Below are 19,474 nucleotides of genomic sequence, written 5' to 3' on the forward strand. Positions count from 1 at the left end.
GAATCACCAAATGTAGACCCCGTGAACACAGGGCAAAAAGGCACTTGAGAAAAAAAAAATTCACTATCATTATATTTTCTTTATTAAGATGAGCCTGAGGAAGAAATATGAAGTCTTTCGTAATTATAATATTTAGAGGTATGATACCGAAGGTTTTGAGGAAGAAAAAGAGAAGCATGAAAAAATGAGCATATGTTCTGGGGTTTATCGAAATCAATCAGTTTTGAAATGATAAAATGCCACAGTTTGTTGTAATTGTCCATGACAGGACGAAAAATGTACACTTTATTCACAAAGATAGCTGTAACATGTAATCATGCCTTATCCCAATAAAATATCTTTAAATAGTGGAATGTGCGGAATCATACCCAATGTGTGTGGCTTCTGTCCTTCCTTCACCAGTGAATACACATCTTGCAGCCAGTAGGTCACCAAAACTTACATCAACTGGGTGCTCCACAGGGTAGAAAGCCTGCCAAAAAGACAAACACAATGAATCATGAATATTACCAATAAAATCCAGAACTACATGCTTGATCGTGTTCTTTACCCCTTTTTTTGAGGGTTTTATCATAAAGGGATGTTGAATTTCATCAAATGCTTTTTTTTTTTTTTCCTGTTGAGATGGAGTCTCACTCTGTCGCCCAGGCTGGAGTGCAGTGGCGCAGTCTTGGCTTACTACAGGCTCCACCTCCCAGGTTCACACCATTCTCCTGCCTCAGCCTCCCAAGTAGCTGGGACTACAGGTGCCCACCACCACGCCAGGCTAAGTTTTTGTATTTTTAGTAGAGACGGGGTTTCACCGTGTTAGCCAGGATGGTCTTGATCTCCTGACCTCGTGATCCACCAGCCTTGGCCTCCCAAAGTGCTGGGATTACAGGCGTGAGCCACCACGCCCAGCTATCAAATGCTTTTTCAGCATCCATTCAATTGATCAGAGGGTTTTTGACCTTAATTCTATTAATACGATATATCACAGAACCACATACTTTAATAATGTGAAGCTTGGTACACTCTGGGTAGACAGGACGAAGGCAGATAGTGAAACAGACACACACACACACACACACACACAAATAATCACTGGATAAAAAGAGTTCACCTTTAATTAATCACTTCTACTTTATGACAAGAGCACCAAACTTTGAAATAAACAAATAAATACTATTAGCAAATGCATCCCATAAAAATCAGAATAAATGTGATAATAGAAGAGCTGTCTGAAATACTGTCTTTGAATAAATGATGGGATGTAAAAGGCCACCAGCATGTTTTGACCATATTGAGAAAACTGATAAAGAAAGCACCAAATAAGAAATTGCAAAAAGGAGGTTACTCAGCTCAGCTATACAGTTAAGGCAGATTTAGAGATTTTTAGAGGAAGTCACAAGAGTTGCATAATAATTTTTAAAAATTACTTTCTGCTGGTTAATATTTTTTTCTCTCAAAATTAAACTAGATTTTACACACCTGTGGCAGCTGAGGGCTCTGCCGTCCAATCAGTGTCCACTGTCCATTTCTTACTCTGTATCCACTTACTACCTTACCTGTAATAAACACAAATTTTAATCATATAATATAATGAGGTATTAGAAAAACAAAAGGCATATTTATTACTTTCCTACTTTAAAGTAGAAATCTGAGTATTTTCAGAGCCGCAAATACTGAGTATCTTAGTAAAAACAATATGATAAAACAGCATAAAATATTTCAAGATCTTATATGAAATCACTTTCATTGAAACAGACTTAAGGTCAAACACAATTTGCATTTTAATTTATGGCACCAGGAAGCATAATGGTAAATATTCATAATTTAACACGTAAAGTTCTTACCTAAATGGTGAGTGTGAACTCTATAGGCAAAGACATGCATTGGATAATTTTTATAATGGCATGAAATATCAGAATTCACCACTGTGGGAAATGAAAACACAGACAAAAGTCACTATTCAACTGGAAAATGACATTATTCTTGTCTAAAAGTATGCACAGGGTATTCACAAGATGCTAGGGACTGACGTTTGCTTATGACTTAAACACACAAGATATTAAGCACTTATTCTGTGCCAGCCACTTTACTCACATGAATTAAGAACCCCTTGCCTTATATTTTTATTTTATTCATAAACAGAATGACTAGAACCAAATCAAAATACTCTGTTAGTGAAAATGTAGGCTTAATTTGTTACCTTTAACTTGAAAATTATCCAGTTGAGAAAGCTTAAAAATTGGTTTTTATTTTTGGAACAGAATAATTTTTGAAAAATTGAATGCAGACACCTAAGATCACTAGATTGACAGTTCGTGTTGAAAAGAGGATATTTCATACTGTTCCTTCCTTATAGTCTAACACAGTAGCTATTCAATAAATATTCATTTTATAATAGATGAAAAATGGTAACAAAGAGACCATACTGGTCATTAACTTTAAGAGATTCCCAGTGAAAACAAATGAACAATATATCATATGGCACTTTCATTAGAGGATCATAAAATATATTGATAAATAATATTATACTTATTCTCATCGCTTCTAGTAAGCTTGGGAGAATCAGCTATTATCATCCCCATTTTGCAAGTAAAGAAAGAAGCCAACTATATCCAAGTTTAAAGACTAAGTTGGTGTTGGATTTGCTAGTCGTTTAATTTGTAAACCTTTCTATGTAGAAGTTTATGTCACCGCTCATTATGCAGTGTGTCCTCTGCATCTCAAGAATGGATGATTTATTTTTAAATACTCAAGATTTATTCTTTAATTTATATAACACACATCTACCCAAGGGCCTTAATTCCTAGCATCTCAACAAAGAATGGAAAAGTAATAAACTACTGGCTTGGAATAATACAAAAATCTATTTTAAATCCAAGGACAATAAAATATTGGTTTATTTTTCTAAGACATAAAAATATTATTTTTAAAGTTTATAAAAAATACACTATAAATCCATTTCTACAGTTTAGGTAATGAGGTAATGGTAAATATCAAGAAATCATTACTCACCTTTTTCTCCTGCTGGGATAACAGTGTCAACAGACATCATAAGGTACATGCCAGCAATTAAAGGCTGTCTGCAGAAAAAAATAATATTTTTCTAAATTACCTGAAAAAGTCAAAATGACTGTTTTGGAAAAACACCATATACCTCAATACTCTGGTTTATAAAATGTGATGCTTGTGAAAATCAAAATGAAATAGAAAATGAGGAAGAATTCTTTTTCCTTAAAAAATACTTTTTCATGTGAAGGCAGACTCTAAATGGTTCCTGTGATAGCTAACTTTACATGTCGACTTGGCCAGGTGCCTGGTTGCTTGGTCAAACACCAGTCTAGGTGTTGCTGGGTAGGTGATTTTTAAATGTGATTAACCTTTAAGTTAAACTTTGAGTAAAGCAGATTATTTTCCATAGTGTGGGTGGGCTTCATCTAATCCATTGAAAGTCTGAAGAGAAAAGACTAAGGTCCCCTCAAAAGGAAAGGATTCTGCCTGTGAATTGCCTTTGGACTCAAGAATGCAACATCAACCCTTCCTTGAATTTCCAATTGGCCCAGTGGATTTAGAACTTAATCAGTCCCCACAATAGTGTCAGCCAATCCCTTACAACAACTCTTTTTCTTTCTCTCTATCCTATTGGTTCAGGTTTCTTTGGAGAACCCTGACTAATCAGCTCTCATGATTCCTAGCTGTGGCATTCATGCCCTGCTCTAATCCCCTTGCCTTTAATGTGGGCTAAAAGAAGTACAGTAACTTATCTTTTTAAACATTTTTAACATTTTTTTTTATTTCCATAGATTTTGGGGGAACAGTGGTATTTGGTTACCTAAATTCTTTAGTGGTGATTTCTGAGATTTGGGTGCACCCATCATCCAAGCAGTATACAATGAACTCAATTTGTAGCCTTTTATGCCTCACCTCCTTCCCACCCTTTCCCTCAGGGAGTCCTCAAACTCCATTGTATCATTCTTATGCCTTTGCCTCCTCATAGCTTAGCTCCCACTTATGAGTGAGAACATACAATGTTTGGTTTTCCATTCCTGAGTTACTTAGTAACTTATCTTTAACAAACAGAATATGGCAAAAGTGATGGTATGTCATTTCCAACATTAGGTTACTGAAAGGCTTCCATTTTGCATGCACGCCCTCTCTTGCTTTTTTTGCTTACTTTCTACGATGGAGACCAGTTGCCATATTGTGAGCTGCCCTGTTTATAGCCCGCTTAGCAAGGATATGAGGGCGACCTCCAGCCAACACTCAGCAAAGAACTGAAGCCTGCCGACAATCATGTGAGTGATGTTGGAAGTGATTCCTCCCCAGTCAAGCCTTAAGTTGACTGAAGCCCCAGTCAAGATTCTGACTACAGCCTCTGTGTGAGACCACATGCCTGAGGATCCAGCTAAGTGTGCCCAATTACTGACATACAGGAAAATGAGACAATACATATCTGTTGTTTTAAGCCAGTTACTTTAGGTTAATTTTTACCCACAGATAATTAATACAGTGAACTTCCCACTTTAAGTTCACAAAGATGTTAAAGTTGCTGCTGCTCTAGGAAAAATGGAAGTACTTACGGCAGACGTGTGAGGTGTAAGGACACACCAGAACAGTCCTTGTGATTATCTGAAAACATACACAGAAACACATATCTTAAATATGAAAATGTAGAAAACAGATTTCAAACTAGTAAGTTTGAAATTACTATAACCAAATATTCTAAAACACAAGTTATGTTTCATCTGTATTGTTCTTTATGATTTACTGAGTACTTTCATATCCAGTAATTCCTTTAATTGCCAATGTATCATAACAGCAAAAACAGAACTAACATTTCATGCAGTCTATGGTGTTTCTTGACTCATCAAATTGAACAATATATCGACTTTCCTGCAAACATACAAGATGCTAGAAAGTTGTTGCTACTCTCTATGCATTATCTGTATTGTTGAAAAACCCAGAAAAGTTGCTGAACTAAAACAGTTTGCTCCACGCTGCACCAAACAACAGACATTTTTATTTTTTAAAAAGTGTTGTTCATAATTTAGGTTTTCATATACTTTAGGCATTGTTGAAGTCTACTGACACTCATATATTCATTATTTCAAAATAGAATTTTACTATTGTAGGGACTTTTAATTTCTTCTAGTACAGTTTTCCATAGTTTGACCTAAAGAGCCCATATGCTTGCACATATACACAGTGAGAAGCTCCAGTGGGAGCAACTTGAATGCCCTCAAACAAGGTGGTCTGGAGGCCAGCAGGGGTCGTGGATCTACAGCTGCTCCCATAGCAGGTGGCAGTTTTGATAAGCAGCATATTTCAGCCTCAGTGTTTGGTGTGTAGATTATGACCTCCAACACGATCCTTGCCACAGTGATGCATTATTATTTCCATAACCTCTATGCTGATCTTACTTCTGTGAACTCAGAAACTTCAGCTAGTTTTGCATATTTCCCTGATGATTTGTAGTGTGCTCTGACTTTGCCCTTCTGTTGTAATACAGTGCTTGGGCCACAAGATATGAAACCCCCTAAGAATTAATTCATTTCAATTCACTAGGCTATATATAAAATCTGTCTCTGACTGCATCATCATAAAAGCATTTGACACTTAAAATGTTTATTGCAATAAAAAATTGATGCTTCTGCTAATATTTTACTACATAAAATGAAAAAACAATCAGTACTGAGAGAGTTAAGAACTGTACAGAAAATGAACTCAGAATATCAAAATCATATATCCTGGCTGAAAAAGCCAGCTGGATAGACTTATTTTGTGACTAGAATAAAAGTAAAAAGGAGAGAGGAGAGGAGAAGAATTGATAGCAAAGTTAACTCAGAGTCGAAGACCACAGAAATGGAATCCTGCTGCTTAAAAAACAGATGGGAACTGCAGTGAGTCAAAGAACTAAAATAGTCAAATAAGAGGATTGAATTTGAAGGAAAGGTAGAAAGGAAGCAAAATATATGTATACATATTTCTGTATTTTTTCACATATATTTAGTTTATAGTTTATATAAGCTATATGAACTACAGAGGTACATTTCAACATAAATATTGAATTGATATTTCAACATAAATATTGAATTTATATTTCAGTATTAATATTGCACATTTCCACATGCCAAATTTGTCAGGTAGAAGGTATAGGATTCACTTGTATTTTTCAATCCTGCAGAATTATTTGATTATAGGATAGTGTCTTACAGGACCATCATCAGTTTTCAACTAGGTGCTCACTGAGTTCCTTTGTCTAAGAGAAGTAAAATCTAGGTATTTAATACTCAGTAGATTAGCACTAGTGATCAATATTTATACCAGTAAGAAACTCTAAGTAGTCTACAATTCAGATAAGTAAAGAACTTAGCACTCTAGAGCATAGGAAAAATTCACTAAATGCTTAATTATTATTATTCCATTGGTAGATTTCAAAAAAAATTCAGCACATGAATATTTTTTTTTCAAGAAATGTATTTTCACAGTTTTGAGTGTGAAATTTCTTTAATGAAAGAAACTGAAGCACATCAAATTTCTCCAAGTAATAACATAGGACTAGAAGAAAGCAGGAAAAACATGGGAACATTAAAAGGGTAAAATAGTTTAAAAAAAGAAATTAGAAGTGAAATTTGGTATGTTGAAGATATTGTGCAAAATATGTTCTCAGAAGGGTCTGAACTAGGTAGATACAGAATAAAATCATAAGTGAAGCAAAGAAATTTTAGTAAGATAAATACCATAGTCTGGCTAAAATGAAATTCTTAAATTAGAGGCCATGGGACCGTGAGGAGGTTGATAATGTTTCTGGGTCCTTCCATGACATTTAGTAACAATGTACTCCTTGACCAGACCAAGACAACCTGATTGTTTTTCTGGGTATTGGGCTTGAAGTCAGTTCAACGGGATCCTAGGTTTGCAGAAAAGATAATGAGGTCATTTTTGTGTTGATATCGAAATTATTCTTTCAATGTACATTCACTTATTCTGTACAACATTATCATGCAAAAGTCCTAACAGCTGTTCTTTTAAGGTGGATTCATTTATTCTTATTTTAGTTTTATTATTCCAAAGTAAATATTCTTTCTTTCATTAGGTTGGGCTCCAGGTTAACTCTCTCTCGAAGGTACACAGGTAAATACTTGGCCTTTAGCTACTAATGTCCTGTATTTACAGATAATTGAACCCCAAGACATCCCTGTTAAAAAGATGTTTCATAGTGGTTGTTCTCTTGTAGTAAAAATAATTTTAGTATAAGGGGTCTTAAGACATGGAGATGAAACTTCATTCACTAGATAGGTAAAACTGAGAGGGATATTTCATTATGTCATTATATTCCATTATAATGTCATATGCATGTAGAAGAAGCTTTTGTAATGTTGAAGATATTTACAGTGGAAAAGCTGAAATAATAATTTTTAAAAAGAAATGTAAAATAGCCATGTCTGATAATGCCTTAGAGGCACATCACAACATAAGACAGTATTGCAGTGCTGGTGGTTGGGTGGTAAGACTTCCAAAGAGTAATCTGATAATGAAATAAATGAGTATTTCCAGATACTGGATGAGACTTGAAAATAGCATTCAATCAGAATCTAATTTTAAGGAAACTGAATGACTGCTTCACAAGGGTCTGAGCTTGCCTTTGAGAAATTGCTTTCCTCTGCTCAGGCAGAGATGTATAACCACACCGAAGTATTTTATCAGATATGTAGACTCATAGAATCTCAGAACCGAAAGGAAAACCAGACATGATGGAGTTCAAATCTTACACTTTATGGGTAGGAAAAAGAGGTCACAGAGATTAAGTGGGTTGCCTCTTAAGGTAATTCAGCTAATTGGTGACACATCTGAGTATCAAATATAATTCTCTAATATTAATGTTTAATAAATGCTATTTCCTAGAAAAAAAGGCAAAAATAAAAAATAAGAGTTCTATCTCTTAAAGATTTCCAAGGTTGAAATACCTTGGAGCTAAGATAAAGGAATTAAGCAAGAATGGATAAGTAACCAGTGGTACTTAAGGACATATACTTAAGTAGGAAGCTCAATTCTCTTAATGGGAGGTGAATGCATGGGATATGAGGTTATCCATCCCAAACTATTTAGCTTGCTTTTCTCATAATAGCTTGTAGTTCCTGCTTGGATTCATAGCTAAGTAGTAAAGTATGTGGAATAATGCATGATAATAACCTACTATATCTTAGGTTCTTAATCTTAGATGGTTCTGTTGGTCTCTCCTAATTTTTCCTCTAGAGATAGTGCTCTATACTTTATGAGCTCATCTTGTCCTGGTTGTTTCCTGCTTCAATATAAAGAGAGATTAACCGCTGATCCTGAGGGAACCAATGTATTGTTATAAACGATGTCCCACTAATTGGGAACGTCCTTCAGAAAGACATTTGTAGAGTGATTTTCAATTCACCACACTCTTCTAGGAAGGTGAAGGTAAAGGTTAGGAGCACACTCATTTCCTACTATTTCAAGCCACCCTTTTGGATAATGGATTCTTTCTTTAAGGAGGTACTAAAAAGTATGCCTGAAACCACTGCCAAGTCTTAGGAGAAACAAAAAGAAGTAACATCTTCAATAATAAAAATTAGGCTGGGCACAATGGCTCATGCCCATAATCCCAGCACTCCGGAAGACCGAGGCAGGTGAATCACTTGTCCCCAGGAGATCAGCCTGGGCAATATGGTGAAACTGCATCTCTACAAAAAAAAAAAAAAAAAAAATTAGCCAGGCATGCTGGCGTGTGACTGTAGCCCCAGCTACTTGTGAGGATTGCTTGTGCCTGGGAGGTCGAGGCTGCAGTAAGCCAAGACCACATCACTGCACTTCAGCCTGGGTGACAGAGTGTTTCAAAAAAAAAAAAAATTTTTTTTAGGAAATTTGGAAGCAAATAATTCTAAACTGCATCATATCTTCCCACCCTCCCAGAGTGTTCTGAACTAATTTAAAGGCCACTTTCTCTACATTCTCTGTCTTGAAACTACAAACAAAAATGAATCAGCGGCATCATTTTTATATTATCAGTAAATGCAAATGACGTTGCAATAATACGCATACATAGATGTTGTAATAACTATTTGACTATTAAGCTGTTTTGATCTTTACCTTATGGTTCTTTGTTCTAAATTAGTAACATTAAATTACTGGGACAGGATGTTTTGCTGGGACTAAATCATGGCTCCCAAGGTGATCAAGTAGTAGTAGGAGATTATTTGGGGATTAATTTCTAAAGTTGAGGGAAATTTCATAATTACTTTGAAAATCCCTTAGGAGAATAAAGACTGAGGTCTCCTAATAGATCCAACATAGCCAGTTTCCTTAGCATTGAAACAGATCACTGTCAGTTGGGCCATTTTTTTTTTTTTAAAGATATTTCTATACAATTGGGCTGTGTTATATAAAAAAGATCATTTCTGTGCAACTGAAACTCTGCTGCAGAGAGATGGGACATATGTATGAGAGGCAAATAAAAAATGAACCCAACTGAGGGAACAGTGGATCCAGATCTTGTGTTCACTTTGGGCTCTATTAGAGATGATGAATGAAACTCTGGTTTTAATGAAGCTAAGACACAGCTCCTTTTTTTTTTTTTTTTTTATACTATCTGGATTAGAAATGCAGGTACTAAAGTCAGTTAACACTACTCAAAAAATGGTGGTCATCCAAATTAACCAGAAAATTCATATATTAAAGTTTTCTTAAACTAGTTCCTTTAAAACAAAATCTGAGTATCAGATTTTTTTTAAATTAGTTCCTTCAAAACAAAATCTGAGTTACCAGTCCTGAGCATCAGAACTCTCCAGTTACAGATACATCGAGATAAAAAAGTCTCCATTCAAAAGCATCAACACTTTAAGCTGTCATGGCAAATGTGTATCTGCTTAGCAAAATATAACTGAAATAGGGGCACTGTTAATACATGACACCAGCTACACTGAGGTTTTCCTGGAGGCTGCTGAAAGCTGGGTTAGCAGACAAGCTTCGGTGCTAAATAAACCAGCACGACGGGAAAAAAAATCTTCAAAAACAATTCCTTTTGAAACTGTCATTGCATTGAGTTAGCCCCTTTGGATTTTGTATTCACTGCTATGGGACTAGAAATTACTAGTTTCCATTTGCCTTGTGGCAAGGAAGAGAAAATGCATTTACCCATCCTGCAAGATGACGACTTTCACAAATGATGGCCTGTGCTGTTCCCAAAAGAGATCAAAATGGAAGGCAGGAAGGCAGGCACTACAATCTGCTTTTATAATAGCTCTGTATGTGGAGGATGTTATGGCACAATTAATGTAAAAGCACTTTCCTGTTTCCATCTCTTATGAATGCAAAAAAAATTAGTCTACAGTGAAGTTATGATTGATACTATTTCATCTCTCACAATTATGAACCTGCTCCAGAGGCATCCTTCCAAGAAAGTCAAATTAAAAGATAAAACCCACCAATCCTCGATAAATAAAGTTACTTTTTAGAGGTATGGTGCTAAGTTTCAAAATTATTGATTGGCTTTAGAACTCTTTATGGAACTCTGATACAGAGAAAAGTGCACAAATCAGAAAGTACAGATCCAGGAAACTTAAAAAACTAACACATCCATGTAACCAGCACCCCAAAATCCTCCACTCACATCCCCTTCCTGAGGCATTACATTTTAAACCTTTATATTTATGTACATACCATATTTAAACATTTATTTGTCTTTCTGAAACAGGTGTCTTTTGGCCAAAACCAAAAGACACATTTAACTAACTTGTTCACTTGCTTCATGGGCATTGGTTGGGCAGTTTTAAATATTACACTTGGTTACTAAGAAATATTTACTTTTTGAGGGCAGAGCAAGATGGCCGAATAGGAACAGCTCCAGTCTCCAACTCCCAGCGCCAGCGACACAGAAGATAGGTGATTTCTGCATTTTCAACTGAGGTACTGGGTTCATCTCACTAGGGAGTGCCAGACAATCGGTGGTCAGCTGCTGCAACCCGACCAGCGAGAGCTGAAGCAGGTCGAGGCATCGCCTCACCTGGGAAGCGCAAGGGGGAAGGGAATCCCTTTTCCTAGCCAGAGGAACTGAGACACACAACACCTGGAAAATCGGGGAACTCCCACCCCAATACTGCGCTGTACCAAGGGTCTTAGGAAACGGGCACACCAGGAGATTGTATCCCACACCTGGCCGGGAGGGTCCCACGCCCGCCCACGGAGTCTCCCTCATTGTTAGCACAACAGTCTGCGATCTAAGTGCAAGGCAGCAGTGAGGCTGGGGGAGGGGCGCCCGCCATTGCTGAGGCTTAAGTAGGTAAACAAAGCTGCGGGGAAGCTCAAACTGGGTGGAGCTCACAGCAGCTCAAGGAAACCGGCCTGTCTCTGTAGACTCCACCTCTGGGGACAGGGCACAGCTAATCAACAACAACAACAACAACAACACAACAACAACAACAAAGCAGCAGAAACCTCTGCAGACACAAACGACTCTGTCTGACAGCTTTGAAGAGAGCAGTGGATCTCCCAACATGGAAGTTGAGATCTGAGAACGGACAGACTGCCTGCTCAAGTGGGTCCTGACCACTGAGTAGCCTAACTGGGAGACATCCCCCACTAGGAGCAGACTGACACCCCACACCTCACACGGTGGAGTACACCCCGAGAGGAAGCTTCCAAAGCAAGAATCAGACAGGTACACTCGCTGTTCAGCAATATTCTATCTTCTGCAACCTCTGCTGCTGACACCCAGGCAAACAGGGTCTGGAGTGGACCTCAAGCGATCTCCAACAGACCTACAGCTGAGGGTCCTGACTGCTAGAAGGAAAACCAACAAACAGGAAGGACACCTACACCAAAACCTCATCAGTACATCACCATCATCAAAGACCAGAGACAGATAAAACCACAAAGATGGGGAAAAAGCAGGGCAGAAAAGCTGGAAATTCAAAAACTAAGAGCGCATCTCTCCCTGCAAAGGAACGCAGCTGATCGCCAGCAACGGATCAAAGCTGGACGGAGAATGACTTTGACGAGATGAGAGAAGAAGGCTTCAGTCCATCAAACTTCTCAGAGCTAAAGGAGGAATTACGTACCCAGCACAAAGAAACTAAAAATCTTGAAAAAAGAGTGGAAGAATTGATAACCAGAATAATTAATGCAGAGAAGGCCATAAACGAAGTGACAGAGATGAAAACCATGACACGAGAAATACGTGACAAATGCACAAGCTTAAGTAACCGACTCGATCAACTGGAAGGAAGAGTATCAGCGATTGAGGATCAAATGAAAGAAATGAAGCGAGAAGAGAAATCTAACGAAAAAAGAAGAAAAAGAACAAAGCCTGCAAGAAGTATGGGATTATGTAAAAAGACCAAATCTATGTCTGATTGGGGTGCCTGAAAGTGAGGGGGAAAATGGAACCAAGTTGGAAAACATTCTTCAGAATATCATCCAGGAGAACTTCCCCAACCTAGTAGGGCAGGCCAACATTCAAATTCAGGAAACAGGGAATGCCACAAAGATACTCCTCAAGAAGAGCAACTCCAAGACACATAATTGCCAGATTCACCAAAGTTGAAATGAAGGAAAAAATCGTAAGGGCAGCCAGAGAGAAAGGTCGGGTTACCCACAAAGGGAAGCCCATCAGACTAACAACAGATCTCTTGGCAGAAACTCTACAAGCCAGAAGAGAGTGGGGGCCAATATTCAATGTTCTTAAAGAAAAGAATTTTAAACCCAGAATTTCATATCCAGCCAAACTAAGTTTCGTATGTGAAGGAGAAATAAAATCCTTTACAGATAAGCAAATGCCTAGAGATTTTGTCACCACCAGGCCTGCCTTACAAGAAACCCTGAAGGAAGCCCTAAACATGGAAAGGAACAACCAGTACCAGCCATTGCAAAAACATGCCAAAATGTAAACACCACTGAGGCTAGGAAGAAACTGCATCAACTAACGAGCAAAATAACCAGTTAATATCATAATGGCAGGATTAAGTTCATACATAACAATATTAACCTTAAATGTAAATGGACTAAATGGTCCAATTAAAAGACATAGACTGGAAAACTGGATAAAGAGTCAGGACCCATCAGTTTGCTATATTCAGGAGACCCATCTCACATGCAGAGACATACATAGGCTCAACATAAAGGGATGGAGGAAGATCTACCAACCAAATGGAGAACAAAAAAAAGCAGGAGTTGCAATCCTAGTGTCTGATAAAACAGAGTTTAAAGCATCAAAGATCAAAAGAGACAAAGAAGGACATTACATAATGGTAAAGGGATCAATTCAACAGGAAGAGCTAACTCTCCTAAATATATATGCACCCAATACAGGAGCACCGAAATTCATAAAGCAAGTCCTTAGAGACCTACAAAGAGACTTAGACTCCCATACAATAATAACAGGAGACTTCAACACCCCACTGTCAACATTAGACAGATCAACAAGACAGAAAGTTAACAAGGATATCCAGGAATTGAACTCATCTCTGCACCAAGCAGACCTAATAGACATCTACAGAACTCTCCACCCCAAATCAACAGAATATACATTCTTCTCAGCACCACATCTAACTTATTCCAAAATTGACCACATAATTGGAAGTAAAGCACTCCTCAGCAAATGTAAAAGAACAGAAATTATAACAAACTGTCTCTCAGACCACAGTGCAATCAAACTAGAACTCAGGACTAAGAAACTCAATCAAAACTGCTCAACTACATGGAAACTGAACAACCTGCTCCTGAATGACTACTAGGTACATAACACAATGAAGGCAGAAATAAAGATGTTCTTTGAAACCAATGAGAACAAAGATACAACATACCAGAATCTCTGGGACACATTTAAAGCAGTGTGTAGAGGGAAATTTATAGAACTAAATGCCCACAAGAGAAAGCTGGAAAGATCTAAAATGGACACTCTAACATCACAATTAAAAGAACTAGAGAAGCAAGAGCAAACACATTCAAAAGCTAGCAGAAGGCAAGAAATAACTAAGATAGAGCAGAACTGAAGGAGATAGAGACACAAAAAACCCTCCAAAAAATCAATGAATCCAGGAGTTGGTTTTTTGAAAAGATCAACAAAATTGATAGACCGCTAGCAAGACTAATAAAGAAGAAAAGAGAGAAGAATCAAATAGACGCAATAAAAAATGATAAAGCGGATATCACCACTGACCCCACAGAAATACAAACTACCATCAGAGAATACTATAAACACCTCTATGCAAATAACCTAGAAAATCTAGAAGAAATGGATAATTTCCTGGACACTTACACACTCCCAAGACTAAACCAGGAAGGAGCTGAATCCCTGAATAGACCAATAGCAGGCTCTGAAATTGAGGCAATAATTAATAGCCTACCAACGAAAAGAAGTCCAGGACCAGATGGATTCACAGCTGAATTCTACCAGAGGTACAAGGAGGAGCAAACTATTCCAATCAATAGAAAAAGAGGGAGGATGGCCAACATCATCCTGATACCAAAGCCTGGCAGAGACACAACAAAAAAAGAGAATTTTAGACCAATATCCCTGATGAACCTTGATGCAAAAATCCTCAATAAAATACTGGCAAACCAGATCCAGCAGCACATCAAAAAGCTTATCCACCATGATCAAGTGGGCTTCATCCCTGGGATGCAAGGCTGGTTCGACATACGCAAATCAATAAACGTAATCCAGCATATAAACAGAACCAAAGACAAAAACCACTTGATTATCTCAATAGATGCAGAAAAGGCCTTTGACAAAATTCAACAGCCCTTCATGCTAAAAACCCTCAATAAATTCGATATTGATGGAACATATCTCAAAATAATAAGAGCTATTTATGACAAACCCACAGCCAGTATCATACTGAATGGGCAAAAACTGGAAGCATTACCTTTGAAAACTGGCACAAGACAGGGATGCCCTCTCTCACCACTCCTATTCAACATAGTCTTGGAAGTTCTGGCTAGGGCAATCAGGCAAGAGAAAGAAATCAAGGGTATTCAGTTAGGAAAAGAAGAAGTCAAATTGTCCCTGTTTGCAGATGACATGATTGTATATTTAGAAAACCCCATCGTCTCAGCCCAAAATCTCCTTAAGCTGATAAGCAACTTCAGCAAAGTCTCAGGATACAAAATTAATGTGCAAAAATCACAAGCATTCTTATACTCCAGTAACAGACAAACAGAAAGCCAAATCAGGAATGAACCTCTATTCACAACTGCTTCAAAGAGAATAAAATACCTAGGAATCCAACTTACAAGGGATGTCAAGGACCTCTTCAAGGAGAACTACAAACCACTGCTCAGTGAAATCAAAGAGGACACAAACAAATGGAAGAACATACCATGCTCATGGATAGGAAGAATCAATATCGTGAAAATGGCCATACTGCCCAAGGTAATTTATAGATTCAATGCCATCCCCATCAAGCTACCAATGAGTTTCTTCATAGAATTGAAAAAAACTGCTTTAAAGTTCCTATGGAACCAAAAAAGAGCCCACATTGCCAAGACAATCCTAAGTCAAAAGAACAAAGCTGGAGGCATCACGCTACCTGACTTCAAACTATACTACAAGGCCAAACGAAAACAGCATGGTACTGGTATCAAATCAGAGATATAGACCAATGGAATAGAACAGAGTCTTCAGAAATAATATCACACATCTACAGCCATCTGATCTTTGACAAACCTGAGAAAAACAAGAAATGGGGAAAGGATTCCCTATTTAATAAATGGTGCTGGGAAAATTGGGTAGCCATAAGTAGAAAGCTGAAACTGGATCCTTTCCTTACTCCTTATATGAAAATTAATTCAAGATGGATTAGAGACTTAAATGTTAGACCTAATACCATAAAAACCCTAGAAGAAAACCTAGGTAATACCATTCAGAACATAGGCATGGGCAAGGACTTCATGTCTAAAACACCAAAAGCAACAGCAACAAAAGTCAAAATTGACAAATGGGATCTAATTAAACTAAAGAGCTTCTGCACAGCAAAAGAAACTACCATCAGAGTGAACAGGCAACCTACAGAATGGGAGAAAAGTTTTGCAATCTACTCATCTGACAAAGGGCTAATATCCAGAACCTACAAAGAACTCAAACAAATTTACAAGAAAAAAACAAACAACCCCATCAAAAAGTGAGCAAAGGATATGAACAGACATTTCTCAAAAGAAGACATTCATACAGCCAACAGACACATGAAAAAATGCTCAGCATCACTGGCCATCAGAGAAATGCAAATCAAAACCACAATGAGATACCATCTCACACCAGTTAGAATGGCAATCATTAAAAAAGTCAGGAAACAACAGGTGCTGGAGAGGATGTGGAGAAATAGGGATACTTTTACACTGTTGGTGGGATTGTAAACTAGTTCAACCATTATGGAAAACAGTATGGCGATTCCTCAAGGATCTAGAACTAGAAGTACCATATGACCCAGCCATCCCATTACTGAGTATATACCCAAAGGATTATAAATCATGCTGCTATAAAGACACATGCACACGTATGTTTATTGTGGCACTATTCACAATAGCAAAGACTTGGATTCAACCCAAATGTCCATCAGTGACAGACTGGATTAAGAAAATGTGGCACATATACACCATGGAATACTATGCAGCCATAAAAAAGGATGAGTTCGTCTCCTTTGTAGGGACATGGATGCAGCTGGAAACCATCATTCTCAGCAAACTATCACAAGAACAGAAAACCAAACACCACATGTTCTCACTCATAGGTGGGAACTGAACAATAAGATCACTTGGACTTGGGAAGGGGAACATCACACACCCGGGCCTATCATGGGGAGGGGGGAGGGGGGAAGCATTGCACTGGGAGTTATACCTGATGTAAATGACGAGTTGATGGGTGCAGCAAACCAACATGGCAGAAGTATACATATGTAGCAAACCTGCACATTATGCACATGTACCCTAGAACTTAAAGTATAATAATAATAAAAAAAAAAGAAATATTTACTTTTTTATTTCCTCTTTCTTCTGGTCAAAAGGCCTACTAACTACTTTTCATTTTCTTACCTCTGTTTTATATCTATATCTATATCTATATTTATAGATATAAAAGATATATAGCATTATACACACACACACACACACACATACACTTTAAATGATAATCTCAATTTCCTCTTGCATTGTCCCAATTATTATCTGTTTTTCCCTGAGTCCAGAATGTAGCTGCAAAAGTCTAGAAACCATAAAGTACTAGGTAAAATAAATCATGTAATGAAAAGGGATTGAAGAGCTTTGATTTTTAAAAGTCCTTTTAAATACAATTTAAAATATAAAGCTGAAAATTATTTCTCATACAAAATTATTACAAATTTTTGATAGTCTTGAGGGTGTTTTCATATATATGTGTGTGTATATACATATATAAAAGGTTTCCTTTCATTCCCATTGGAATTCTCAACTGTTTTGTGCAACAATGTGTTGTCCCTCTTTTGTTTTACTTAAACCTCTAAAGACTCATGATAAACCAAGGAAGGGTAACCTGGTTTATCTTGTTGGGAACACAGGAAGTTTATATTCTGCAAAAGCTATAATTTAATTGGAATAAATATATTTTTTAAGGTCAACCTAAAATCAGTATCTACATTTTCAACCCAATCATCTTAATCTACTTAAAATACTATTCTGTATTGTGTTTTGGTTCTTTGGTGAAAAAATAAATCCAAAATATCTAATTTACATATAATTTTATGTGCATGTAGTCCCTGGTATTAATTAGGGAATACACTTTGAACATTATACCTCATACATTTGATTTAGTATAATTTTTCCGTCATTCAATGTATTTATGTAGTAATGTAGTATGAGGATTAAAAAAGTAACATTTATAAGGCACTTCTATATTGAAAAGTAGTATATAAATGCTAAGTATGATTATTATGTTAATGAAAAAAATATTGAAACCTTTCAGTGACCTGAATTATCTCTCAACATTCCCTTAGAATTTTGCAAGACTTTATACTCTAAGACAAAGCGTCAGTGTGAGAAGGGTCTGTGGCTACTGACCAGATTTTACTTTACTTTCAGTTATTATTTGGGGTACATGGCAGTTAAATTGTGAAACAAGGGTATGACATACTTGCAAAGAAATGAGACTCAAAAAGTGTGAGGGAGGACAGATGGCCCCACAAGAAGAAAGAGTTTTGAAAGTTTTTAAAGATGGAAAAAGAATAATTAATATGTAATGAGAAGAAATGGAGATCAGGTGAAGGGTTTACAAACTGGATGAAAAGAATAACGTTTCTATTGGGAGAAATAGGAAGGCTAGAAGGTTCTCTTCTGAGTCTAGGGAATATTTGATTTAATTTTGCTAATAGAATATTCTGTCAATATTATTAAACATATTTGAATGGTTTTCATCAAATACTTTTTTAGGTAATGTATCTGTTTAGGGTATCCTTTCCATTTTACAAGTAAAAACAGTTTATTAACATAAAAGGAATTAGTACTAAACGGGAAATGGAATATGCAAGTCCTAGCACTTCTAATGACTTCCTTCTTTTCCCAGAATTCCTAGAACATAACAAACAAACATGTCAGGGCCATGAGGAAGTCTATGGGAGTGGGAGTGGTCAGTGAAAAACCAACCTCCGCTACTGTTGTGAGAGCCCTGAACTAGATTTTACTGAAACAGAATTGTGTAGTTCCTAATTTTAGTCTGTGCCAGTGGGCAAGTGACTTTTTTTATTTCTCCTCTTAATTTAATTGGGTTAAAAATTTAAAGCTATTTGCCATTAATTCAAATGGAATTAATTAGATGATGACTATGTAGCTCTGACCAGCTTTTAAAAATGAGTTAATAATTATGAGTGATTAAAAAAACATGAGTTGCAAAGGCATCAATAAAGGTAAAGCATAAGGATTTCTCAAAAAACTAGAAGAACTAAATGTAAATCTGAAAAGCGAAATTGCATGTAGGAAAGCTTTTCTTTTCCCAAAAAAGACATCACTTACGCTAAATACTATATTGTTCAACGTTGAATTACTTTTTAAAAAATCCATATTTTAAGGGATAAAAAACATTCTGAATATATTCTTTAAAAAAGAAGTATAATTGCAGTGCTTTACATATCTTCGCATAACCAAATGAATGAAAATGTAATTCCTGATACATAATGGCCATATTTAGGTATTAAAATAAACAGGTGTCCCATGGAATCAATGAGATGACTAAGGATCATTTGTCTTCCATACTAAAGATTAACAAAGTTGAAATGCAGCAAGCTAGAGAATCAGAGAGCTCACAGTTATGTGAAGAGACTGGCAAGAGAAAAAAGTACTGCAGGATAATAGGCTTCTTTTAGATCATTTGGGAGGTATTAAATAGTCCTGAAATCATTCACATGACTCACATCAAGCTGCTTGTGTATAATGAAGGTTAGAGAAGAACATGAAGAATATCCGATTACAATTCTGAAATCAGTGGGATTATGAAGCAACC

General features: G+C 36.8%; 1 protein-coding gene across 16 annotated transcripts in view; it reads right to left on the reverse strand.

The window, feature by feature from the left end:
• Positions 1-19,474, reverse strand: part of PAM (peptidylglycine alpha-amidating monooxygenase) — a 174,924-nt gene that overhangs the window by 79,898 nt on the left and 75,552 nt on the right. For all 16 annotated transcript variants that reach the window (XM_033179011.1, XM_033179016.1, XM_033179014.1 and 13 more), the window contains exons 7-11: positions 4,569-4,617; positions 3,004-3,071; positions 1,836-1,916; positions 1,471-1,547; positions 369-472 (exon numbers count right to left, since the gene is read on the reverse strand). In XM_033179011.1, coding sequence (XP_033034902.1) covers positions 369-472; positions 1,471-1,547; positions 1,836-1,916; positions 3,004-3,071; positions 4,569-4,617 — 379 coding nt within the window. The remainder of the gene's footprint in view (positions 1-368; positions 473-1,470; positions 1,548-1,835; positions 1,917-3,003; positions 3,072-4,568; positions 4,618-19,474) is intronic.

This window comes from Trachypithecus francoisi, unplaced genomic scaffold (assembly GCF_009764315.1).
Source record: "Trachypithecus francoisi isolate TF-2019V2 unplaced genomic scaffold, Tfra_2.0 Lachesis_group2, whole genome shotgun sequence".
NCBI classification, from domain to species: Eukaryota; Metazoa; Chordata; class Mammalia; order Primates; family Cercopithecidae; genus Trachypithecus; species Trachypithecus francoisi.